This window comes from Theropithecus gelada, chromosome 15, assembly GCF_003255815.1.
Source record: "Theropithecus gelada isolate Dixy chromosome 15, Tgel_1.0, whole genome shotgun sequence".
Classification (NCBI taxonomy): Eukaryota; Metazoa; Chordata; class Mammalia; order Primates; family Cercopithecidae; genus Theropithecus; species Theropithecus gelada.
Window position 1 is genome coordinate 46,515,148 of NC_037683.1, and position 23,227 is coordinate 46,538,374.

The 23,227-nt window shown below is 50.1% G+C and overlaps 1 protein-coding gene across 2 annotated transcripts in view; it reads left to right on the forward strand.

Moving 5' to 3' along the window:
- TLN1 (talin 1) overlaps positions 1-23,227 on the forward strand; it is a 35,343-nt gene that overhangs the window by 1,328 nt on the left and 10,788 nt on the right. The window contains exons 1-35 of one of the 2 annotated variants that reach the window (XM_025360126.1): positions 1,984-3,282; positions 5,311-5,470; positions 5,702-5,799; positions 6,064-6,193; positions 6,299-6,451; positions 6,692-6,834; positions 6,947-7,074; positions 8,101-8,161; positions 8,802-8,906; positions 9,223-9,378; positions 10,111-10,212; positions 10,508-10,584; positions 10,798-10,978; positions 11,164-11,277; positions 11,390-11,498; positions 11,734-11,942; positions 12,106-12,204; positions 12,609-12,659; positions 13,221-13,388; positions 13,567-13,861; positions 14,748-14,914; positions 16,143-16,271; positions 16,448-16,564; positions 16,639-16,752; positions 16,953-17,087; positions 17,241-17,369; positions 18,405-18,507; positions 18,659-18,867; positions 19,587-19,706; positions 19,919-20,116; positions 20,317-20,456; positions 20,629-20,722; positions 20,825-20,914; positions 21,028-21,150; positions 22,898-23,041. In XM_025360126.1, coding sequence (XP_025215911.1) covers positions 5,341-5,470; positions 5,702-5,799; positions 6,064-6,193; positions 6,299-6,451; positions 6,692-6,834; positions 6,947-7,074; positions 8,101-8,161; positions 8,802-8,906; positions 9,223-9,378; positions 10,111-10,212; positions 10,508-10,584; positions 10,798-10,978; positions 11,164-11,277; positions 11,390-11,498; positions 11,734-11,942; positions 12,106-12,204; positions 12,609-12,659; positions 13,221-13,388; positions 13,567-13,861; positions 14,748-14,914; positions 16,143-16,271; positions 16,448-16,564; positions 16,639-16,752; positions 16,953-17,087; positions 17,241-17,369; positions 18,405-18,507; positions 18,659-18,867; positions 19,587-19,706; positions 19,919-20,116; positions 20,317-20,456; positions 20,629-20,722; positions 20,825-20,914; positions 21,028-21,150; positions 22,898-23,041 — 4,521 coding nt within the window. In that variant the 5' untranslated portion in view covers positions 1,984-3,282; positions 5,311-5,340. Of the gene's footprint in view, positions 1-1,983; positions 3,283-5,310; positions 5,471-5,701; positions 5,800-6,063; positions 6,194-6,298; positions 6,452-6,691; positions 6,835-6,946; positions 7,075-8,100; positions 8,162-8,801; positions 8,907-9,222; positions 9,379-10,110; positions 10,213-10,507; positions 10,585-10,797; positions 10,979-11,163; positions 11,278-11,389; positions 11,499-11,733; positions 11,943-12,105; positions 12,205-12,608; positions 12,660-13,220; positions 13,389-13,566; positions 13,862-14,747; positions 14,915-16,142; positions 16,272-16,447; positions 16,565-16,638; positions 16,753-16,952; positions 17,088-17,240; positions 17,370-18,404; positions 18,508-18,658; positions 18,868-19,586; positions 19,707-19,918; positions 20,117-20,316; positions 20,457-20,628; positions 20,723-20,824; positions 20,915-21,027; positions 21,151-22,897; positions 23,042-23,227 lie in introns of those variants that run through there. The other variant, XM_025360127.1, reaches the window with a different exon arrangement.

Consider the following 23,227-nt stretch of genomic DNA (forward strand, 5'->3'; position numbering starts at 1 on the left):
CAGCATCTTTATTCCATTCTCTAAGCCTAAGGCCCTTGCTGTGGCCACCACAGTTAGGGGACAGAGATTCTGGACTATGTTGTTTACATACAATATAGGTGGGAAATAGGGACCCAGGATGTACAAGGCCTAGTCACAAGTTGGAGACTGCCTGGGGAAGAAGGAGCTGTTGACTATGGGGGAAGCTGATCAAGGAATCACTGTTGCCACGGGAGAAGGGAATAACTGAATCCCCTGAAAGTTTAGCTTTGCTGTCTCCCACTTCACTTGTTCTCTAGGTATTAAGGCCTCCTCTCCAACTCTCATCCCTGACTCTGCATTTCACATCCATCCTGACTATCCCCTTACAAAATACTTCCCTTGCCTTTAACTGTCCCATGCTCATCTTATCATCCGTTCCCATCCTCAGTTCTACCTCCCTCACCAACCCTTAATCCGCACATCCTACCTGAATTTAGCCTCATCATAACCTGAGCTTTCCCATCATTTTAAATTACTCTCCTACCATTTTCACCCAGTCATGTACCTACATTCCACCTGGTCATCAGCTGAATACCCTACTCCCAGCCCCTGCTGTGTGCCACCCCCTAGATCTAAGCCTCTTTTAATTTCTTGGACCATTTGTAGATCCCCTTCCCCCACTCCCCAACAGAAAAGAGGAAACGAGACCCAAAGAGGAAACTGGGTCTTGCTGATCCCACGCCCAGCCAGGCCACTGACCACACCCCCATTTCACTCCCAGCCTGACCCTGCCACTGACCACAGCACTGTCCTCTACTCAGCTTGACCCAGCCACTGGCTATACCCTATCCCCCATCCCCCATCCCTTTACTTAGACGTTGACAATGTCCCTTCACTTTCCCACCCCCACCCCAGTCTAATTTAGCCACTGACCACAGGCCTATCTCTTCTCAACTTCCTATAGCCTGACCTGGCCTCTGACCTCACCCCATCATTCCCTGACTTAGCCACCATCTATGTAATCATTCCCCTTCCCCCAACCTGATCCAATGACTGGTCATATATGTATCTTATGTATAGGTATTTTTCCCAACACCATCATCACCAGCATCCTTTTTCTACACCCTGTCTTCCCATCCTTTTTCTACATCCTGTCTTCCCTATTCCCAGCCCGATGCAGTCACTAACCCAACCCCATCTGCCCCTAGTGGCTACTAATCATATACTCATCGGCTTTTTCCCACAGCCTAACCACATCCCCTAACCATAGCCTCATCCTTACATTCTCTGCCCAACCTGATCCTTTCCCCTCTTCCCAGTTCCTCACCTAAACTCAAGCTGCCCCAGCCACTAAAGTGGCTGCTGATGATAGGAAGCTATGGGACCCTAACCTGACTACCTTAGTAGATATCAGGTCCTGTCAATTCTACCTCCCCAAACTTCTTCTGAGTGACATCTTCCTCAATGCCATTCAAACTCTGGCTTGGTTACCTTTATTTTGTACTAATACAGTATCCTTCTAACTAATCTCCAAGGTAACTGCCGGAGTTATTTTTCTAAAATCCAGTTCTGGTTATGTCTCTTCTCTGCTCAAAGACTCCCTTGGCCTCCTTTTGTCCTCCAATAAGTAAAATTCCTCATACCCCTCTCTAGCTTTCCTCTGCCTTTCCATCCTAACCCTGACTTCCCCACCACTGCTCCCTTGCAGGTACCCTGTGCTTCAACCAGCCTGCCTGCTCACTTCCCTGAATGCTCCTCCACGATTTACTGCTTCTCCATCTTTGCTTATACTATTTCTCTGCCTGGAGTGAAAACTGCCCCTGACACATCTCCAGCTGGCTGGCGTAGTGGAGAGAGCTTGGGTTTTGCAGTCAGAAACCTGGGTTCGGATCCTGGCTTCACAACTTATTACTTGGAGAAGTATTTGAACAAGTATTTAACATCTTTGAGTTCTGTTTTCTGATCTGTAAAAATGGAAATAATGGCACCTACTGTAAGGATTAAATGAAATTATGTATACAGTGCAAGTGACATAGAGTCAATAAATGGCAGATCACTATTATTTTTTATTATCTCTATTTTTTAAAATTTTAACTTCAGATGATACCTATCATGGAGACTTTTTGGTTCCGCTTCCCTAACCTAAAGGGATCTCTCTGAGCACACACCTTTTGGCTCTTACCACATCCTGCCCTCTGTTGTGATTCTGTACTTGGCTTATTCACTCACCTCATGGACTGGGAGCCCTTTGAACACAAAGGCTAGGTCTTACTGATCTTGGTCCCCAGCCGCTGAAAGTTTGGCCCAGGGTCTTCCCCACAACTGGCCCTCAAGGAATGCTTGCTGGGTGAATGGAGAATGTCTACATAATAGGAGGAGAGACTCTGGGTGCCGGGTGTGCTTGTTATGGAGGTTATCTGTGCGAACGCCGTGTGCGTAGGATGGGCTCCCTAGAAGAAGGTAACGCAGTCCTGATGGGATCTGTGTAGGGGCTGTGTGATTGAGATAATGTGTATGTAGAGACAGTAAGGTAGCTTTGTGGGAAAGAGCTCTACATAGGCCGGGGTGCATTTGGGGAGAATGAGTGTGCATGTGGGTGTGGAGGGGCTATACTGGGGGAAGTTCTGTGCAGCTCTTCATCTAGCTGCCCAGTCCAGCTTTAAATGAGCCTCCAGCAGCCTGAGGCCGGATATGTCAGTCTCACCCACAGCCCTCCCCCGCTGCCAGTGGTTGCGGACTCAGAGGCCAAATTTGGTAACAGACTGAGTGTTACTCCCCCATCCCTCTTATATTCTGACTGTCTTAGGCTCTTTCCTTTTGTCCCTCTTTTTGTAACTCCCTATCTTTCTGCAGTTCCCCTTGTGGGTATCTGCTCTGCCTGTATTCTCCAAGTACCCCAACTTTCTTAGCCCCAATACCCTTACATTCCATTCCTTGCTGGGATTTGACCTCCTGTCCTCCATTCCCCCTCTCCAATTGCCCAACTCCTTTGGAATGCATCTCAGGAATGTATTGAGGGAGGAGGAGTTCCCTGGGAGGGGGACACTGCAGTGGGGAGTTGCTGTTCCATAAAACACGATGGAAAGGGGAGCAAAGTTCTCAGGCCAAAGCAGGAATGAGCTAGCTTCTACTCATACTTGTAGCAGCCTTGTTATTTGCCACCATCACCTCCAATTCACTGATCAGTTCTTCACGTCCACTCACCCTCTTGTAGCTGTGTGAATATCCACTCTGGACCAGCTCGGGAGTAAGGGTGGGCATGACTCAGCTCCCTTATCGGGGTGTCACCAGCGGCTTCCGTGCTTGAGGAAGAAGGGGTGTGTAAGTGTCCGGAGGAAATGGGGGGAGACATGCAGTTTCAGCTTGGTATGAAGGGTCCCTTCAGTCCTGCTTCTCGGCTCCACAGACTCCTCCAGCTTCTCGGATCCTCCAGCCCAGCCCTCATTCTTTCATGGTCAGCAACCCCGTAGCCAGCTCTGTCTAGCTGGGACACCAAAGCGGATAGTAATAAGGTTGGGCAAAGTGCCCCAGGAGTGGGGAGGGGGGCAGAGAGCTGGAACTGGGGAGACTGGGAGGGTCCTCACTTATTTGGGAGTAAAGACAGAGAGCTGTGGTTCTTCTGAGACTCTGGACTGCTTGTAAGGTCAGAAATGGTCTATCTGCCGCTCGGTACCAGACCCCTGATCTACACCTTTTTCACACCTGTGTCCTGTCTCTTGTTTCTACTTAGATTTTCAGTTCTCCTCATCCCATCTCTCCTAACTTCTTTACCCTCTACCCCTTAACTTCCCTGGCTTTCAAATGCCTTCTGTATTCTAACACCCCCATCTCTGCTTTCCAGCCTTCCCCTCTCACCCTGCTTTTCCCCACTTGAGGCTTGTAGTTTGCCAGAAGGGGAATGGGCAGCTTGTATTTGCTCATTCTTTTAGTTAAGAGGCACCCAATCCCTGTACCAAGCTGGGGCACATCATCAGCTGCTGGGCAGACTTGTCCTCTTGCAGCCTGTGCGCCGCCTGCTGCCTCCAGTGTCTCCTCTAGCCGCTGAGAGGGGGTGCCAGGAGGGTGGAACAAGGTGGGGTAGGACTAATATTCTGAGCTGCACTGAAAATACTGTCAGGGGAAGTGGGTGAGACAGAGCAGAATTTGAGACAGACTTGCTGAAGAGGAGAAAGCATAGGAGGAGTTGCAGGACTGAGTATTGGTGACTTGGAACAAGCAAGGACTGAGTTACAGGAACTGGGGCCTTTCTCTGGCCTGCCTTGAAAATGTTTCCTGGCCACCCAGAGTCTATTTCCCCTTCTCCAAAACACAAGAGTTGATCAGATAACTTCTGAGATAGACCCTTTTGAGTTAGAGAATCACATTTCTAGCTTGACTGCCTGGGAAGCCCAGTACAGGGCTAGGCTCCTTGAGAAGGCCCTCAGCATCTCAGGTTAGAGAAAAGCTGGGGCAAGAGCGGACCTCTGGATGGCTTGAGCATCCAGTATTTGGTCTCCCTGACAGGGAGCCCTAGGGAATTATAACATCTTCATTTTGCAGAGAAGGCAGCTAAAGCCATGAGAAGAAGGTCACGTGGTGAGAAGAGAGCTCGGAAAATCCCAGACAGGGAAGAGCCAGCAGGACACAGCAGGAGACAAAGAGAGAAAAATACTGAACCAGGCAAAAATGAAAACAAGCAGGAGTAGGGCTAAGAAAGGTGATCAGGGACAAGGGGCAAGAGAGACACTTGGATGAAAGTAGGGAGGTACAAGTTCCAGTGGTGGGGCAGGGCAGTGTCCTCAGGTAGCACTGCATTTCAGACCTGCTGTTGTACCTTGCAGACCAGCTTCTCCTTTCCCTCAGACGTCTTAAATTGTCAGGACTCGGCCAGGCGCAGTGGCTTATGCCTGTAATCCCAGCACTTTGGGAGGCCAAGGTGGGTGGATCACGAGGTCAGGAGATCGAGACCATCCTGGCTAACACGGTGAAACCCCGTCTCTACTAAAAATACAAAAAATTAGCTGGGCGTGGCAGCAGGCGCGTGTAGTCCCAGCTACTCTGGAGGCTGAGGCAGGAGAATGGCGTGAACCCAGGAGGTGGAGCTTGCAGTGAGCCGAGATCGCGCCGCTGTACTCTAGCCTGGGCAACGGAACGAAACTCTGTCTCAAAAAAAAAAAATTGTCAGGATTCATTCTTTTGATGTAAATAATTTTTCACTCTTTAAAATTATTAAATACAGTGAAAACAACCTTATTACTATCTACTTTGGTGAGTCCCTTTCAAAAACACTCTTCCCTGGGACTCCACCATCTGGGGGGCCTCTTCTCCCACCAGAAGAGTGTATTCTAATGCCCTGATGCCATGGGCCAGGTATAGCCAGGCTGGAGAAAAGCTGCCACCATGGTTGCACTTTCGCTGAAGATCAGCATTGGGAATGTGGTGAAGACGATGCAGTTTGAGCCGTCTACCATGGTGTACGACGCCTGCCGCATCATTCGTGAGCGGATCCCAGAGGCCCCGGCTGGTCCTCGTGAGTCTGACTCCCCAGGTGGCTGGAGTGGGAGTCTTCAGTCCCTTCTTGTTCCCAGGCTCTCGGCCTTGAGAGTTGGCCCCTTTGTCCCCTAAGACTACTCATCCCTCAGGTCTGTGTTCCCTCCTTCTTTAGGCCTAAGTTCATGGGAGAAACAGGGGCAACATGGTACAAGCTGTTCAGCCACATTGGAGTCTTCATAAGCCTAAGGTGATCCATCCTCTCTTTTAGCCAGCGACTTTGGGCTCTTTCTGTCAGATGATGACCCCAAAAAGGGTATATGGCTGGAGGCTGGGAAAGCTTTGGACTACTACATGCTCCGAAATGGGGTACGTATCCCTTCATCAAGGACCACCACATCCCCTTCCATCAGGTTCTCCCTGTTCCACCTCCTGTTTTCAGCACCCACATCTGTTGTCTCTTAGCCCTCCCCATGCTTTCTTCCTATTAACAGACAGTCATAATTCCCTGCTTTTGAATGAACCACCATAGTCTTCCTTTCAGTGCTCCACTCTCTCCCCTCAGGCTGTGTAAAGAGGAAATAATATCCTTAGCTCAGAGTAGGCCCCTGTCTCTTCTTCCTACCCTAACAGGACACTATGGAGTACAGGAAGAAACAGAGACCCCTGAAGATCCGTATGCTGGATGGAACTGTGAAGACGATCATGGTGGATGACTCTAAGACTGTCACTGACATGCTCATGACCATCTGTGCCCGCATTGGTAAGGGGCCCCAGTACAGTTGAAGGCCTGGGCCAGAAGGCCTCAGCTCTCTCAAAAGGCATTGATGTAGTACCTGGGAAGCTAACAAGCCATCTCCTTCCCCAGGCATCACCAACCATGATGAATATTCATTGGTTCGAGAGCTGATGGAAGAGAAAAAGGAGGAAGTGACAGGGACCTTAAGAAAAGACAAGACATTGCTGCGAGATGAAAAGAAGATGGAGAAACTAAAGCAGAAATTACACACAGATGACGAGTGTAAGCAGAACCAGAAAAAAGAGGGCTTTTGAAATGGGAAGGGTGGGAAGGGGCTTTAGCCTTCTGTGCTTCTGCCAGGCACTGTTTTACACCCTGGGGATACGTCAGTAAGAAAACAAAGTCCTACATTCACGGAACTTACATTTAAGTAAGGAGAGGTAGGAAGTGGAGAAGTAAACAGAGACCAGACAACACAGGGGCCATGGGGGTTTGGCACTGAGGGGACTGTCTGTATCCCAGTGAACTGGCTGGACCATGGCCGGACACTGAGGGAGCAGGGTGTAGAGGAGCATGAGACGCTGCTGCTGCGGAGGAAGTTCTTTTACTCAGACCAGAATGTGGATTCCCGGGACCCCGTACAGCTGAACCTCCTGTATGTGCAGGTATGCAGAGGACTTGGCTGGGGTGGGGCAGGAATAGGGAGGGGTCGGAAGCACAGTGTGCGTGTCCCTGCACCCACACATAACATTTGCCTCCTTGCCCTGTGCTCTCCAGGCACGAGATGACATCCTGAATGGCTCCCACCCTGTCTCCTTTGACAAGGCCTGTGAGTTTGCTGGCTTCCAATGCCAGATCCAGTTTGGGCCCCACAATGAGCAGAAACACAAGGCTGGCTTCCTCGAGTGAGTGACCCACATCCTACACCCTGTCAGGGCCCAGCACTCCCTGCCATTGTGACCCCAGTGGGCCTGTCTCCATTCCAAGCCTGCTCCCCCTATTTCTTCTTCCGAGGTACCAGGGTTTGACTGACATAGTTACCCTTTTAGTTGCCATCATCCACTGTCTCTTTTCTACCTCTGGAATATGAATGTAGTTAGTATCTCTGCCCCTACCCCCATCTCTGAAGCAAGCATGTCACTTTTTTTTGAGATTGTCTGAAGAATTTTGCTGCAGTAGCCAGAGGGAAACAGGGTAAAATTTTCCCTATAGGGAACGTGGGTTAAAAGTCTCACAAGCCTCATCTGCTGGTGTTTCTTGGAATGCAGAGTTTGGCGTGGCTTTCTCAGCTTCCTAAGTGCATGGTCATCCTTCTGGAAAGCTCTTTCTCGTCTTGGTTCCCTAAAATGGTGCTCTAGATCCACTTTCCCTCAGGGACTGAGCCTCTAACTTAATTTTCCTCAGTCCCTTTCCCTACAGGGAGAGACACAGGTTACGTTAAGAATTCATACTGGCCAGGCGCAGTGGCTCGTGCCTGTAATCCCAGCACTTTGGGAGACCGAGGCGGGCAGATCACCTGAGGTCAGGAGTTTGAGACCAGCCTGACCAACATGGAGAAACCCCATCTCTACTAAAAATACAAAATTAGCTGTGCGTGGTGGTGCATGACTGTAATCCCAGCTACTCAGGAGGCTGAGGCAGGAGATTCACTTGAACCTGGGAGGCAGAGGTTTTGGTGAGATGAGATCATGCTATTGCTCTCTAGCCTGGGCAACAAGAGCGAAACTCCATCTCAAAAAAAAAAAAGAAGAGTTTACACTAAGTCACCTCTATTTCAGAAGATAATCTAGACTCTATTCCCTTAGAGTCTGTTTTCTCCCCAAAGATAACACTGTCGTAGGTATTTCCTCATACCCCCAGGCCCACAGTTCATGGCCCACATGTCCCCTGATGCTGTCTACCACATGCTGACCCTCCCTTTTCTGGTGTAGCCTGAAGGACTTCCTGCCCAAGGAGTATGTGAAGCAGAAGGGAGAACGTAAGATCTTCCAGGTGAATGTGGGTAGGGGAAAGTATTTGGGATGACCGCGGAGCTTTGCTGCTTAATCTTACTGACTAAATGGCCCCCCGCCTCCTCCCTGTCTCCCCTAACTCAGCTTTCACCCACCAGACTGTTATCCCACCTCACCTCTGCCAAGAAAGAAGATAACCTGGGCTTTTAGTCTCAGCTCCATCCCTGCTTTTGCTGTGCAATTCAGTTCAATATTCTTGTATTCTTTTATTTCTCTCTAATTTGGGATAACAGTATTTGCCCTGTGTAGGACTGATAGGAGGATCAAATGAGGTAGCATAATCTGAAATTACTCTGGAAGAGTACAGTCTTTGTCCATGTATAAGATGTTACCCCCTACTCTGAATACTCAGCCCAAAAGGCCTTCTCTTTGCCCTTCTGCTTCCGAACTCTGTTCATATCTCCAGAATGTCTACAAGTTCCTTGACTGTATCCCTCGACTCATTGCTTCTGCATAGCCCTTATCAGTCTCCATCCCGTTGCGGTCTCATTCTCATATCTTGCACTCCTCAACCTTTCCAGTCTCCCCATAATTCTCTCTTGTTGTAGTTAGCATCCAACCTTAATTCCTTAGCTGTGATATTAAACTATTTGCTAAATTCTTCCCCGTTTTATGCTCAGGCACACAAGAATTGTGGGCAGATGAGTGAGATTGAGGCCAAGGTCCGCTACGTGAAGCTAGCCCGTTCTCTCAAGACTTACGGTGTCTCCTTCTTCCTGGTGAAGGTAGGTTATAGACCCTTTTCACTGCCCTCCTTGTTTCCCACTCTTGCCCTTTTCTGTCTCTGAAAGTCTCTGACCTTGCCCTCAGTCACATTTCCCACCATTCCCTAAGATTCCTCATTCTCTTCTTTGCTCTGACCTCATGAAAACCTGCCTGTCATCAGCCCTCCACCACCATTTCCCTCCCTACCCTGCATTTTCCCTTGTCCATTAGCCCTCCGGGCCACCTCAACATCCCCAATGGCTGCAAGCTGATCTGATCATTCACCTCTCATTTGACCTCTGACCTGTAACACCAGCACCAACCTCTGCCTCATAGGAAAAAATGAAAGGGAAGAACAAGCTAGTGCCCAGGCTTCTGGGCATCACCAAGGAGTGCGTGATGCGAGTGGATGAGAAAACCAAGGAAGTGATCCAGGAGTGGAACCTCACCAACATCAAACGCTGGGCTGCCTCTCCCAAAAGCTTCACCCTGGTGAGTCTGGGGACTCCAACAAGGAAGTGCTTTGGGAGTTTCAGAAAAGGGGCAGCTGCAGAGGTCTTTTCCCTCTCTTGGGGTAAGTATACTGAGTATTACTCCAGAAAAAAAGGAGGTTAGAGTAGATGGAGAATCTTCCTCTGGGAGAGTGTGAGGCTTAAATGAAATGGGTGACAGACTTATTCTTTAAAATCAGCAGAACAAAAATCTCATCAGCAAACTGAGATCACTGGAATTCTTGGGGGGTTGGTGAAAGGAAAAATGTGATAACCTCCCTGTTGCAGCAGCAGCTATGTACCGTGAATTTTTGACTTTATATTATAGGGTTATGAATTGAAAACTGATACCAACTTGATAAAGTACCCCAATGACAGAAATAGAAATTGTAGGAAATGCTGTTTTTTCCCTTTTGGATACTACAGCCAACCTTAAAGTGTGGCCATTTAATGCCAAATATTATATCCTCCCAATTTTATCATCAGAGCAAAAATAAGAGACTTCCTAAATATGTATTTGAAACCATGTAGTGTAGAGGCCACTCCTCAGAAGTAAAAAATTTCCCTCCAAGGAGGAAAATAAAGAGGAGGTTCAAGAAAGGTGGGCATCTTCCAAGAGGGCTGTTGCACGGGAAGGCATCTCATCAGCTCAACCTTGGGCCTCCCATCCTAGCCTTTTCCATCCTGGATAGATTAGAGCTTTGCCACTGAGTCCACCACCTTGTCACCCTAGGATTTTGGAGATTACCAAGATGGCTACTACTCAGTACAGACAACTGAAGGGGAGCAGATTGCACAGCTCATTGCTGGCTACATTGATATCATCCTGAAGAAGGTGAGCACTGCCTGCCCCAGCCTTCCCCTTATCTCCCCTTGCCCTCTCCACAAGCCAGTCCTTTAGAAATGGGCACTCAGAATGCTTGAACCTGGGAGGCGAAGGTTGCAATAAGCCGAGATCATACCTCTGCACTTCAGCCTGGGTGACAGAGCCCTTTTTTGTCAAAAAAACAAAAAATGAAATGGGCACGTAGCTTCTGGAAAATGGCTGGTTGTGGAAACAAGAGGCTGCCTTTTCTCCACTTCCCTCTTCTTTAAGTATCCCAACTCTTGTTCCTTTTTTCTTCCTACAGAAAAAAAGCAAGGATCACTTTGGGCTGGAAGGAGATGAGGAGTCTACTATGCTGGAGGACTCAGTGTCCCCCAAAAAGTACGAAGGGAGTTGGGCTGATCCCATTTCCCAGGGGTAGAGAAGGCAAGGCCTGACTCTAAGGACTCTTGGGAGGTGGGGAGTCCTTAAAATGGTTATTTAACTAGTTGCAGGCTGTAGTGAAACCTCACACACCTGCAAAGGTCGTGTAACTGGGTGGGAGGGGTAGAGATGAGGAGTCCTCTGTGAGCTCAATAGTTCACCCCTCTACAGGTCAACAGTCCTGCAGCAGCAGTACAACCGGGTAGGGAAAGTGGAGCATGGCTCTGTGGCCCTGCCTGCCATCATGCGCTCTGGAGCCTCTGGTCCTGAGAATTTCCAGGTGGGCAGCATGCCCCCTGCCCAGCAGCAGATTACCAGCGGCCAGATGCACCGAGGACACATGCCTCCTCTGGTAAGTGTCCTATGTTTACCATGGTGCCAGGGCCCTTCTCTCACCCTCAGCTGGGCTGAGCCAGGAGTTAGGCAGTCTTTTCCCAGGTCCCTATTTGTATTCTCTCCCTAGCCCATGGTTCTCTTTTACCTTCTCTTTTCTCCAAACATCCATTCCAGTCCCTGTTTCTCCCCATTTGTCTTTAGACTTCGGCCCAGCAGGCACTCACTGGAACCATTAACTCCAGCATGCAGGCCGTGCAGGCTGCCCAGGCCACCCTGGATGACTTTGACACTCTGCCACCTCTTGGCCAGGATGCTGTAAGTATGGGATGGAGGAGAGGCCCGTGGTACTGAAGCCGAGACTCCAAGGGATAGGGATGAGGTGAACCAAACCAGGGCAGATCCTGAGGTCTTTTCCTCTCTCTTTCAGGCCTCTAAGGCCTGGCGTAAGAACAAGATGGATGAATCAAAGCATGAGATCCACTCTCAGGTAGATGCCATCACAGCTGGTACTGCGTCTGTGGTGAACCTGACAGCAGGTAGGCCGGATGCTAGCTTCCAGGTGTGTGATGGGGAGAGAGGATGTGAGTGTGCACAGGCATGCATGTGACTGGCTTCGTGTATGACTGTGCCTTGACTCATTGTGGAAGGGACTGTGTGTGTGCGTCTCTCCGTGGACGTGTGTGTGACTAACTGGGTGTGACTTTGCTCCTTCCCCAGCCCTTTGTCTGGCCTGTCCGTCTCTCATGTTCCTCTTTCTCCTTTTCCCCTTAGGGGACCCTGCTGAGACAGACTATACTGCAGTGGGCTGTGCAGTCACCACAATCTCCTCCAACCTGACGGAGATGTCCCGTGGGGTGAAGCTGCTGGCTGCCTTGCTGGAGGACGAAGGCGGCAGTGGCCGGCCCCTGTTGCAGGCAGCAAAGGGCCTTGCGGGGGCAGTGTCAGAACTGCTGCGCAGTGCGCAACCAGCCAGTGCTGAGGTCAGGGGCCACAGGGTTGGGCTAGGGCGGAGACAGGGTTCAAGCCCAAAGAGAAGGGACAATCCAAGCCACAGGATGGAAACCTGGGTCCCATGGGCCTGTGAGATGCACAGGCATGTGGGCAGGGATTGGGCAGCTTCTGACTGGTGTTCACTCTCCACAGCCCCGTCAGAACCTGCTGCAAGCAGCTGGGAACGTGGGCCAGGCCAGTGGGGAGCTGTTGCAACAAATTGGGGAAAGTGATACTGACCCCCACTTCCAGGTTGGTGACTTACCCAACCCCCCAGAACCCCAGAATCTAGGAAGTAACTTCTGCTCCTGAATCTAGTTCCTAGTCCTGGCTTCTATGCATTGACCCCTAAAAACCAATATGATCCTCTATTTCCAGGGGATGATACTGGTAGCTTCTGATCTCTCTTTTAGGGGTTAGAATTCAGAACCTCTGAATCCAAACTTAACCTGCTGGTTTACTATTGGCCCTCATTTATTCTTTAGCCCCTTGTCATCTTTTCCCTCTCTTCCCCATACATAGCCCTTGCCCCAACTTGAGGACCCCCACAATGCTATAGACCATGCCACCCTGAGGATAGTGTTCCTCTAGCTCTCCCCCTTCCCACTCCATGCCAATATCCTCAGCTGACTTTTCACCCTGGATTTCCCGTGCAGATATGTGCATCCGGAGGGGCTAGGGTTCGATCTCCCCCCGATTCCCCTACGGTAACAGCCTCTGGCCTGGGCCTTCCCAGCTTTGTCCTCTCTGAGCCGCATACACTCGTTTCTGTACTTCTCCCTCAGCCTCCTAGGGGACCAGAACTTGGTGGGAGATGAAGAGGCCTGGCGAAGGCAGGCTTTGGGAAATGGGATCAGGTAGCGTAGTACAGGGACTTGCTCCCAAGATTCCAGGATGACCACTTCCAATCCAAGATCAAGAAGTGAAGTAAAGAAGCTGGGGGTGAAGGGATCCCAGGAGATACCTCCTCTCCTCACCCCATTGTAACAGTGCCACCCCGTTCTTTCCCCATCATCATCGAGTGTATCCGCCTCATGTGTGTCTCCATTTGGTGTAGGCTGTATTTCTCTCGGTGTGGGTTTGTTCTTCAGTGGAGGTTCTGTCCTGCTGGGTGCTCAGGGCAGTGGCTCGGGGTAGATTCTGATTGCTTCTGCGTGCGCTCTCCTTTGATTGGATTAATGGGAATAATGAAGCAGCTTACGCCTCTGAGAAGTGTCTGTGAATCCCAAGCCTGATCTCAGGTCATGCTAACTGCTGTTTTCTTACAGGACGTGCTAATGCAGCTCGCCAAAGCTGTGGCAAGTGCTGCAGCTGCCCTGGTCCTCAAGGCCAAGAGTGTGGCCCAGCGGACAGAGGACTCGGGACTTCAGACCCAAGTTATTGCTGCAGCAACACAGTGTGCCCTGTCCACTTCCCAACTAGTGGCCTGTACTAAGGTGAGCCCCAAAGGTTGCTCTAGTCTGTGCTGAGGGGTGATACTACCACACACATGTGAGCCTCTCATTTTATTTCTTTGGCTCTGGAGGCCACCTCACTCATCCCAGTTACTGCTATGAGCAGCACACTCTACTTCCTTTCCCTTGCCTACATCTCTGACATTCACTTTACCTACAGGTGGTGGCACCTACAATCAGCTCACCTGTCTGCCAAGAACAACTGGTGGAGGCTGGACGACTGGTAGCCAAAGCCGTGGAGGGCTGTGTGTCTGCTTCCCAGGCAGCTACAGAGGATGGGCAACTGTTGCGAGGGGTAGGAGCAGCAGCCACAGCTGTCACCCAGGCCCTGAATGAGCTGCTGCAGCATGTGAAGGCCCATGCCACAGGGGCTGGGCCTGCTGGCCGTTATGACCAGGCCACTGACACCATCCTTACTGTCACTGAGAACATCTTTAGCTCCATGGGTGATGCTGGTAAGACACCCACCCCCAGGAAAACAAAAAACCCCACTAGGGTTCCCTAAGCCCACTGGACATCATCCCCTTGCGGACCCAACCACTTCACCCCAAGAAACTCAGCACAGTGTGGGCTTGCCAGCCGCACAACCATAGGCTCATCATTAAAGCTCTCTGAACCCTCTGCTTCCTCTTCTGTAAAAGGAATATTAGGCCGGGCGCGGTGGCTCAAGCCTGTAATCCCAGCACTTTGGGAGGCCAAGACGGGCGGATCACGAGGTCAGGAGATCGAGACCATCCTGGCTAACACGGTGAAACCCCGTCTCTACTAAAAATACAAAAAAAACTAGCCGGGCGAGGTGGCGGGTGCCTGTAGTCCCAGCTACTCGGGAGGCTGAGGCAGGAGAATGGCGTGAACCCGGGAGGCGGAGCTTGCAGTGAGCTGAGATCCGGCCACTACACTCCAGCCTGGGCGACAGAGCGAGACTCCGTCTCAGAAAAAAAAAAGGAATATTAAGTTCTCTACCTTCCCTGGAGCATTTAAAGAATATACCAAAGTATGCACAAAAATATATAGAAAGTGGCATGAAAGTGGTATAGCCTTCCCTACTGTACCCCTGACCCCAAAAGTTTTCAGAGAGTGTCTCGTCTTCTCAAGGCTACTGGCTGAAAATACCCATTGGAGACTGTCCTCCCATAAGAGCCCACTGGAGAATCTGTTTTTCTCAAGATCCTAAACGCAGAAAAAAACCCCAAAGAAATCATGCAAGAGCTTTTGCCAGTCTCTTTTCTGTCCCTAAAGCCCCCGTCTACCTTGTCTACACCACTTTTCTCCACCTTTGTCCCCACCCCTGACACCTCAGTATCTCTGGCTTCCTTGCCTGACTATACCCTGTGCTCTCAGGGGAGATGGTGCGACAGGCCCGCATCCTGGCCCAAGCCACATCTGACTTGGTCAATGCCATCAAGGCCGATGCTGAGGGGGAAAGTGATCTGGAGAACTCCCGCAAGCTCTTAAGTGCTGCCAAGATCCTAGCTGATGCCACAGCCAAGATGGTAGAGGCTGCCAAGGTACAAAGTCTTCTGTGCACACCCCCAGACTGGGCCCTGGAGGGAAGTAGAGAGGTCCAGATGGTCACCCTCATCTGATAGGGGAGACCCAGGAAAAGCAGAAAATACAAGAGGACAAGTAGAGGAGCACTCAGGAAGTGAATGAGCCCTAAGGCTGCGGGTGAGCCATGGCCCAGGTTTTTTTTTTTTTTTTTTTTTTTTTTTTAAAGAGGTAGTCTCACTATGTTGCCCAGGCTTGTCTCAAACTCTTGGACTCAAGTGATCCTCCCACCTTGGCCTCCCAAAGTGTTGGGATTACAGGCGTGAGCCACCGCACCTGGCCTAAAATTATTTTTTAATTGACATAATTTTACATATTCATGAGGTACACAGTGACATTTAAATACATACATAGTAATCAGATCAGAGTAATTAACATAGCCAGCATTTATCCAAATATTTATCATTTGTGTTGGGAACATTCAGTATTCTCCAACTATTTGAGACTATATAATATATTATTCTTAATTTTAGTCATCCTACAGTAGTGTAGAACGCTAGAACTTACTCCTATCTAGCTGTAATTTTGTGTCCTTTAATAAATATCTCCCATTCCTCTGTAGTAGGCGACCGGATCCTTTTTCTTTAAGTCCAAGGTCTTCTATTCCTATTTTTACCTTCTTTGCTGCTAGCCTGCCTGGGATTCCTCTCCTTCTTGGTCTCCCCTGTGAATACACATAGGCATTCAGTCTCCGGGGCCTCTGCTGCCAGCCGTACAGAGAAAGACAAGGCAGTAGGACACTGAGACACCAGGATGCAGAGAACCATCAGAAAGAAGCCCAGATGATTCCTAGGCCCCCTGGGCTCTGGGGCTTTTTAGTTGGCAGGAGTAAGCAGGTCCCCTGCTTTAGTATTCCTGAGATGCCTGCTCTAAACTGAGTCCTCCTTTGCCCAGGGAGCCCCCCTACTCATCTCACTCATGTGTGGTATTCCCCAAGGAGGGGAAGGCAAAACAATTCCACCTTAAGAAAGGATTTCAGCATCCAGTGGGAATCCTAGCCCCCTGAGATTTCCCATTGACCTTCATGAGGCAGCTCCTCTCAAAGGTGATTGTTTTTTGGTGGGGCCAGTTAGAGATGACTTCAGGAAAATACGTGAATTTTAAACCGAGTCTAGAGAAGTGAGAGAGGAGCTTCTTTAGGATCCACAGGAGAGCTGGGTGATGACTCTCTTTCCACCTCTCCCACAGGGAGCAGCCGCCTACCCTGACAGTGAGGAGCAGCAGCAGCGGCTGCGGGAGGCAGCTGAGGGGCTGCGCATGGCCACCAATGCAGCCGCGCAGAATGCCATCAAGAAAAAGCTGGTGCAGCGCCTGGAGGTGAGGCTGGGAGTTTCACCAGGAGCAAGAGAGAGTGTGGGTGCTGTGGGAGGCATTAACTGGAAGGGAGGTGCGGAGAGTAAGTTCATATGTCCTTGGGGCATAGCCTGGGCAAGGTAGGCCAGGGACTGGGCATGGGAATCCATGGGCTTGGTCTGACTACTCTGTCTTCACAGCATGCAGCCAAGCAGGCTGCAGCCTCAGCCACACAGACCATCGCTGCAGCTCAGCATGCAGCCTCTACCCCCAAGGCCTCTGCCGGCCCCCAGCCCCTGCTGGTGCAGAGCTGCAAGGTAAGACTCTAGGAAGCATGTGGGAGTGGGAAGAGGGAGACTTGTGCGTCTCTTATGACATTTTTCACCTACAGGCAGTGGCAGAGCAGATTCCGCTGCTGGTGCAGGGTGTCCGAGGAAGCCAAGCCCAGCCTGACAGCCCCAGCACTCAGCTTGCCCTCATTGCTGCCAGCCAGAGCTTTCTGCAGGCAAGGCACCCTCTCCGCACTTCTCTGACCTGACCTTCCCACCTTTCTAAGCCTCCATCTCCCATAGTTTGAATCTCTGCCAACAGCCTCTTTCCCAATACCAAGCCCCAGTGTTCCCTACGTCTTGATCATCATCAGTCCTTGTACCCAAGCCCAGAGGGAGGATGGCACGCTTCATCCACCTGCCTATTCCCCAACAGCCAGGTGGGAAGATGGTGGCAGCTGCAAAGGCCTCAGTGCCAACGATTCAGGACCAGGCTTCAGCCATGCAGCTGAGTCAGTGTGCCAAGAACCTGGGTACCGCGCTGGCTGAACTCCGGACAGCTGCCCAGAAGGTATGGAAGCTGGTTGTGGCTTTGGAAGATGAGGCTGGAGTCCTGTAATGAGAGGAAATCTGTGCAGAATAACCCGATACGTGGATAATTGTGTGATCAGAGGCATTGGTGAGACACAGCAGGACCTCCTACACCCAAAACCCTTTCTTACAGGCTCAGGAAGCATGTGGACCTTTGGAGATGGATTCTGCCCTGAGTTTGGTACAGAATCTAGAGAAAGATCTACAGGAAGTGAAGGCGGCGGCTCGAGATGGCAAGCTTAAACCCTTACCTGGGGAGACGGTAAGTATGTTTAAGACCTCATTCTTACTCAAATCCTAAAGTCTTCCTTCCCCTCCGTGCCCCAGAGCTGCTCAAAACCTTTTCTCCCTCCCTCCCTCCCTTTCTTCCTTCCTTCCTTTTTTATATTCTCTTTTTTTTTTTTTTTTTTTTTGAGACTGAGTCTGGCTCTGTCGCCCAGGCTGGAGTGCAGTGGCCGGATCTCAGCTCACTGCAAGCTCCGCCTCCCGGGTTCATGCCATTCTCCTGCCTCAGCCTCCGGAGTAGCTGGGACCACAGGCGCCCGCCACCTCGCCCGGCTAGTTTTTGTATTTTTTAGTAGAGACGAGGTTTCACCGTGTTAGCCAGGATAGTCTCGATCTCCTGACCTTGTGATCCGCCCGTCTCAGCCTCCCAAAGTGCTGGGATTACAGGCTTGAGCCACCGCGCCCGGCTTATATTCTCTTTCTTTCTCTCGTTTCTTTTTCTTTTCTCTTTCTCTCCTTCCTTCCTTCCTTCTCTTTCTTTCTCTTTCTCTTGTTTCTCCTTCCTTATTTCTTCCTTCCTTTCTTTCTTCCTTCCTCTCTTCTTCATTTCCTTTCCTTTCCCTTCTTTCCTTTCCTCTTTCCTTTTCTCTTTTCTTTTTCTTTCTTTTATTTCTTTTTTTTTTTTTCTTGATGGAGTCTCGCTCTGTCGCCTAAACTGTAGTGCAGTTGTGCAATCTCAGCTCACTGCAACCTCCACCTCCTGGGTTCAAGCCATCCTCCTGCCTTAGCCTCTTGAGTAGCTGGAATTACAGGCATGCGCCACCATGCCTGGCTAATTTTTATATTTTTAGTAGAGATGGGGTTTTGCCATGTTGCCCAGGCTGGTCTTGAACTCCTGACCTCAGCTGATCCACCTGCCTCGGCCTCCCAAAGTGCTAGGATTATAGGTGTGAGCCATCGCACCCAGCCCAAAACCTTTATTTAAATTGCCACCTGTCCCCAAGTACCTTCTCAGGTTCCTTCTCCTCACCTCCTCCTTTCTCAAGTCCAGTTCTTCCCCCTTCATCCTTAGATGGAGAAGTGTGCCCAGGACCTGGGCAACAGCACCAAAGCCGTGAGCTCCGCCATCGCCCAGCTACTGGGAGAGGTTGCCCAGGGCAATGAGAATTATGCAGGTATGTGGGCAGAGGGCCAGGCATGGGGCATATTGTGAGGGAGGTAGGAAAATGGGAGCTGGATGAGGGATGGGACTGACAGAGGAAACCACTGGAATCAGGGCCTGGCAATGAAGGCACCTTCCCTTCCCTCTTCTCCTCATCTCCCCAGGTATTGCAGCTCGGGATGTGGCAGGTGGGCTGCGGTCACTGGCCCAGGCCGCTAGGGGAGTTGCTGCACTGACGTCAGATCCTGCAGTGCAGGCCATTGTACTTGACACGGCCAGTGATGTGCTGGACAAAGCTAGCAGCCTTATTGAGGAGGCGAAAAAGGCAGCTGGCCATCCAGGGGACCCTGAGAGCCAGCAGCGGCTTGCCCAGGTCAGGTATTGGGGAGGGGCCGCTCCCTCCCTCTCCCTCTCCCCCAGGTTCCTTCATAAGGCCCACCCTGATTGAGGCCAAAGCTTCTAAGCCTCGTCCGCACTGACAGAGCGATGTCTTCTCGTGTCTGCTCTTGAGAGCCCCTCTGTGGATTCCACCCTTATGTTCTCTTGGTCTTTTATTTTTTTTATTTTATTTTTTTTTTTTGAGATGGAGTTTCGCTCTTGCCCAGGCTGGAGTGCAATGGCGCAATCTTGGCTCACTTCAATCTCCACCTCCTGGGTTCAAGTGATTCTCCTGCCTCAGCCTCCCTAGTAGCTGGGACTGCAGGCACGTACCACCACACCCAGCTAATTTTTGTATTTTTTTTAGTAGAGAAAGGGCTTCACCATGTTGGTCAGGATGGTCTCAATCTCTTGACCTCGTGATCCGCCCGCCTCGACCTCACATAGTGCCGGGATTACAGGCGTCAGCCACCGTGCCCAGCCCTCTTGGTCTTGTAGAAGTGTCTCAGTTGGATTCAGTCATGGGCCAAGCTAAACACCAAGTTTGGGGAAGTTTAATTACTGTCACTTGAAAGCCTAACCTCAGCCTGTTCACCTACAATGCTTTTTTCACTTTCAGAGGCAGTAGAGCTAGTCATCTCCCAGGTCGCATGAATGGAGGCGATCACTCAAATTTTTTTCACTTGGGCAACCCTGTCTCCTTTCTCACCCCAGGTGGCTAAAGCAGTGACCCAGGCTCTGAACCGCTGTGTCAGCTGCCTACCTGGCCAGCGCGATGTGGATAATGCCCTGAGGGCAGTTGGAGATGCCAGCAAGCGACTCCTGAGTGACTCGGTAGGAGGACGGTAGGGGGTGGGGGAACGTAGGAGTCAAAGAATGCCAGGCCTCTCCTTCTTCCCTCTCGGTTGTCCTTTGACCCTGACTTCCCAGATCTGTCCCCTGTCATTACTCCCAGGCTATGTGCCCACCTTTTCAGCCCTCCTTTACGACACTTCTCCCTGCATCATTCCCCATTCTTCTGTCTGACTTCCCCTCTCACCCTGCAGCTTCCTCCTAGCACTGGGACATTTCAAGAAGCTCAGAGCCGGTTGAATGAAGCGGCTGCTGGGCTGAATCAGGCAGCCACAGAACTGGTGCAGGCCTCTCGGGGAACCCCTCAGGACCTGGCTCGAGCCTCAGGCCGATTTGGACAGGACTTCAGCACCTTCCTGGAAGCGGGTGTGGAGATGGCAGGCCAGGCTCCGGTATGAAGAGGCAGAGGGTCTGGTTGAATGGTTCCCACTAAGGGTTAGATAGGAGGCAGTTGGGTGACCAGTCCTGACTTGCTCCTGGCTCCCTTCCCTCCCCAGTCTCTAGCACTACTTGAGTGTCTGGGAAAGAAGATCCCTTTTAGAGACAGATAAGAAAGGACAGGACAATGCATTGACCTTGTCAACTTCAACAGAGCCAGGAGGACCGAGCCCAAGTTGTGTCCAACTTGAAGGGCATCTCCATGTCTTCAAGCAAACTTCTTCTGGCTGCCAAGGCCCTGTCCACGGACCCTGCTGCCCCTAACCTCAAGAGTCAGCTGGCTGCAGCTGCCAGGTGAATAGTTGCTGACATGCCCAGCCCTGGACTGTGTGAGAGAGACTGGGGAGCAGGCAGTTCATGAGAGCTTCCCGGCTTAAGAGTGGCTATAGGCAAAAGATAAATACTTATATAGGACCCAGAAATGATGACCTATTCACCTATTCACTCAACTTTCTGTCCCTCCCAGGGCAGTAACTGACAGTATCAATCAGCTCATCACTATGTGCACCCAGCAGGCACCCGGCCAGAAGGAGTGTGATAATGCCCTGCGGGAATTGGAGGTAGGCACATGGCAGGCTGATGGCATTGAGGTTGAGGGAAGTGTTCTGGTTTTGGGTCTGAGGGAGGTGTCTTGGATCTCACTTTGCCCTCCCCCTACACAGACAGTCCGGGAACTCCTGGAGAACCCAGTCCAGCCCATCAATGACATGTCCTACTTTGGTTGCCTGGACAGTGTAATGGAGAACTCAAAGGTCAGCACAGCCAGGAACTCGGAGGAGAGAGGGCGGTAGGATGGAGCTAACCAGATGCTGCCCTGGGGTTCTGAGAACACACTGTGACTCCCCTGATGTCCTCTGTTCCTCAGGTGCTGGGCGAGGCTATGACTGGCATCTCCCAAAATGCCAAGAATGGAAATCTGCCAGAGTTTGGAGAGGCCATTTCCACAGCCTCAAAGGCACTTTGTGGCTTCACAGAGGCAGCTGCACAGGTTATTTTCCTGAGATGGGTTCCTTGAATGGCCCCTACTTTCTTTACCCTGTCTCCTCTCAGCCTGACATATCTGTAGATAAATCAAGAAGTTTATGTTTGCAAAGCCAGCTCTGTGGTGTGGGTTGTCCTCCTGAAGTGGAGACACTTGTCAGCAATTACTGAACATCAACAGTTCTGATTGCTGTAATTCCTGAACCCTGGTACTTTGGTTAGGATTACACTGCCCAACCATGAGGCCTTTTCCAGCTGGCTTTCTCAAAATATACTAATTAGCTTATACAAACCATTTTTTCATCTAATTACTACTTTTTTTTTTTTTTTTTTTGAGATGGAGTCTCGCTCTGTTGCCGAGGCTGGAGTGCAGTGGCGTGATCTCCGCCCACTGCAAGCTCTGCCTCCCAGGTTCACGCCATTCTCCTGCCCCAGCTTCCTGAGTAGCTGGGACTACAGGCACTTCCCACCACGCCTGGCTAATTTTTTGTATTTTTTTTTTTAGTAGAGACGGGGTTTCACCATGTCAGCCAGGATGGTTTCGATCTCCTGACCTCATGATCTGCCCGCCTCGGTCTCCCAAAGTGCTGGGATGACAGGCGTGAGCCACCGTGCCCGGCTGTAATGACTACTTTCTTAAAATAGTACTAGTGACAAAATTTCTAGTTACTTGAGTCATCACTTAACTTTGCCTTTTTCCACATTATCAAGTATAAAACTACCTATTAACTCTAAAGTATTTTGCTTTAGTATATGAATCCTTAAAACAAACTGGCATGAGAGTTCGCCTCAGACTGTTTTCCCTGAAAGCCTACCATCCTAGCCCTCCATCTCCACCACCTCCCTGTGCCCTGTCAGAATGGGTTCCTTGCTCTAAGTGGCTTGAGTTTTTTTTTGTTTTTTTGTTTTTTGTTTTTTTGTTTGTTTGTTTTTGTTTGTTTGCTTTTTGAGATGGAGTCTCACTGTGTCACCAGGCTGGAGTGCAGAGGCACAATCTCGGCTCACTGCAACCTCCGCCTCCCGGGTTCAAGAGATTCTCCTACCTCAGCCTCCCAAGTAGTTGGGACTACAGGTGTGCACCACCACACCCGCCTAATTTTTGTATTTTTAGTAAGAGGGGGTTTCACTAAACCTCTTTGTTGTTTGTTTGTTTTTTCCCCCAACTTGTGAAAATGCATAGAGGAAAAAGCAAAGCTAATGTGTATTGATTGAAGTATGAATCAAACATTAGGATGTTGTTTCCATCATAAAAACGGCTTTTTAATCCCTCCCTTCCCTTTCCAAAAATACCTGCTGCATGGAGGTGCTGTAAATGTGAATTAGCCTAATAATCTTCATCAGTTTTGAACTGTCTTTAAAAGAGGCTTTGCTTGTGTGCACGAAGGTGTATATTTGTATTTCACTCTTAAACTTTTTACTGCTACTTAAAGTAAGCCATACTTTTTACTCTAAGACCCAGCATACACAAACATATCTAAATAGAGATTTGATAAAAACCCTTGTTATATAGTTTTCCTTTTGATTAACTTTTTAATCTTCTGAAATGCTTGAATATACTTAATGAAACAGGAGAGTATTTTTTTTCTTCTTTACAGTATAACCATAGTTTGCTAATGTATCTCCACTCATGGAGAACTCTGAAAAATAAGCCCTGTTCTCTAAACTTACCTCTGCTCTCTTTTGTCCCTGCTATCACTATTCATTTCCCACCTGCAATCTTTATTCCTCACCCCAACCCCCTTTTCTCTTCCTAGGCTGCATATCTGGTTGGTGTCTCTGACCCCAATAGTCAAGCTGGACAGCAAGGGCTGGTGGAGCCCACACAGTTTGCCCGTGCAAACCAGGCAATTCAGATGGCCTGCCACAGTTTGGGAGAGCCTGGCTGTACCCAGGCCCAGGTAACTCAAGGGAATAGGGACCACAGGCAAGTCTGGGAAAGGGCAGACCAACCCCGTGGAGTAGAGGGAGGTGAGGCATGTGGGAAAGAAGGCAGGGACCCATCTCTGACCTTGCACACACGGCTTCTCTTTGAGTAACTATCTTTTTCTGCCATGGGTCTCATCATTTTTCAGTTACTGCTAAAT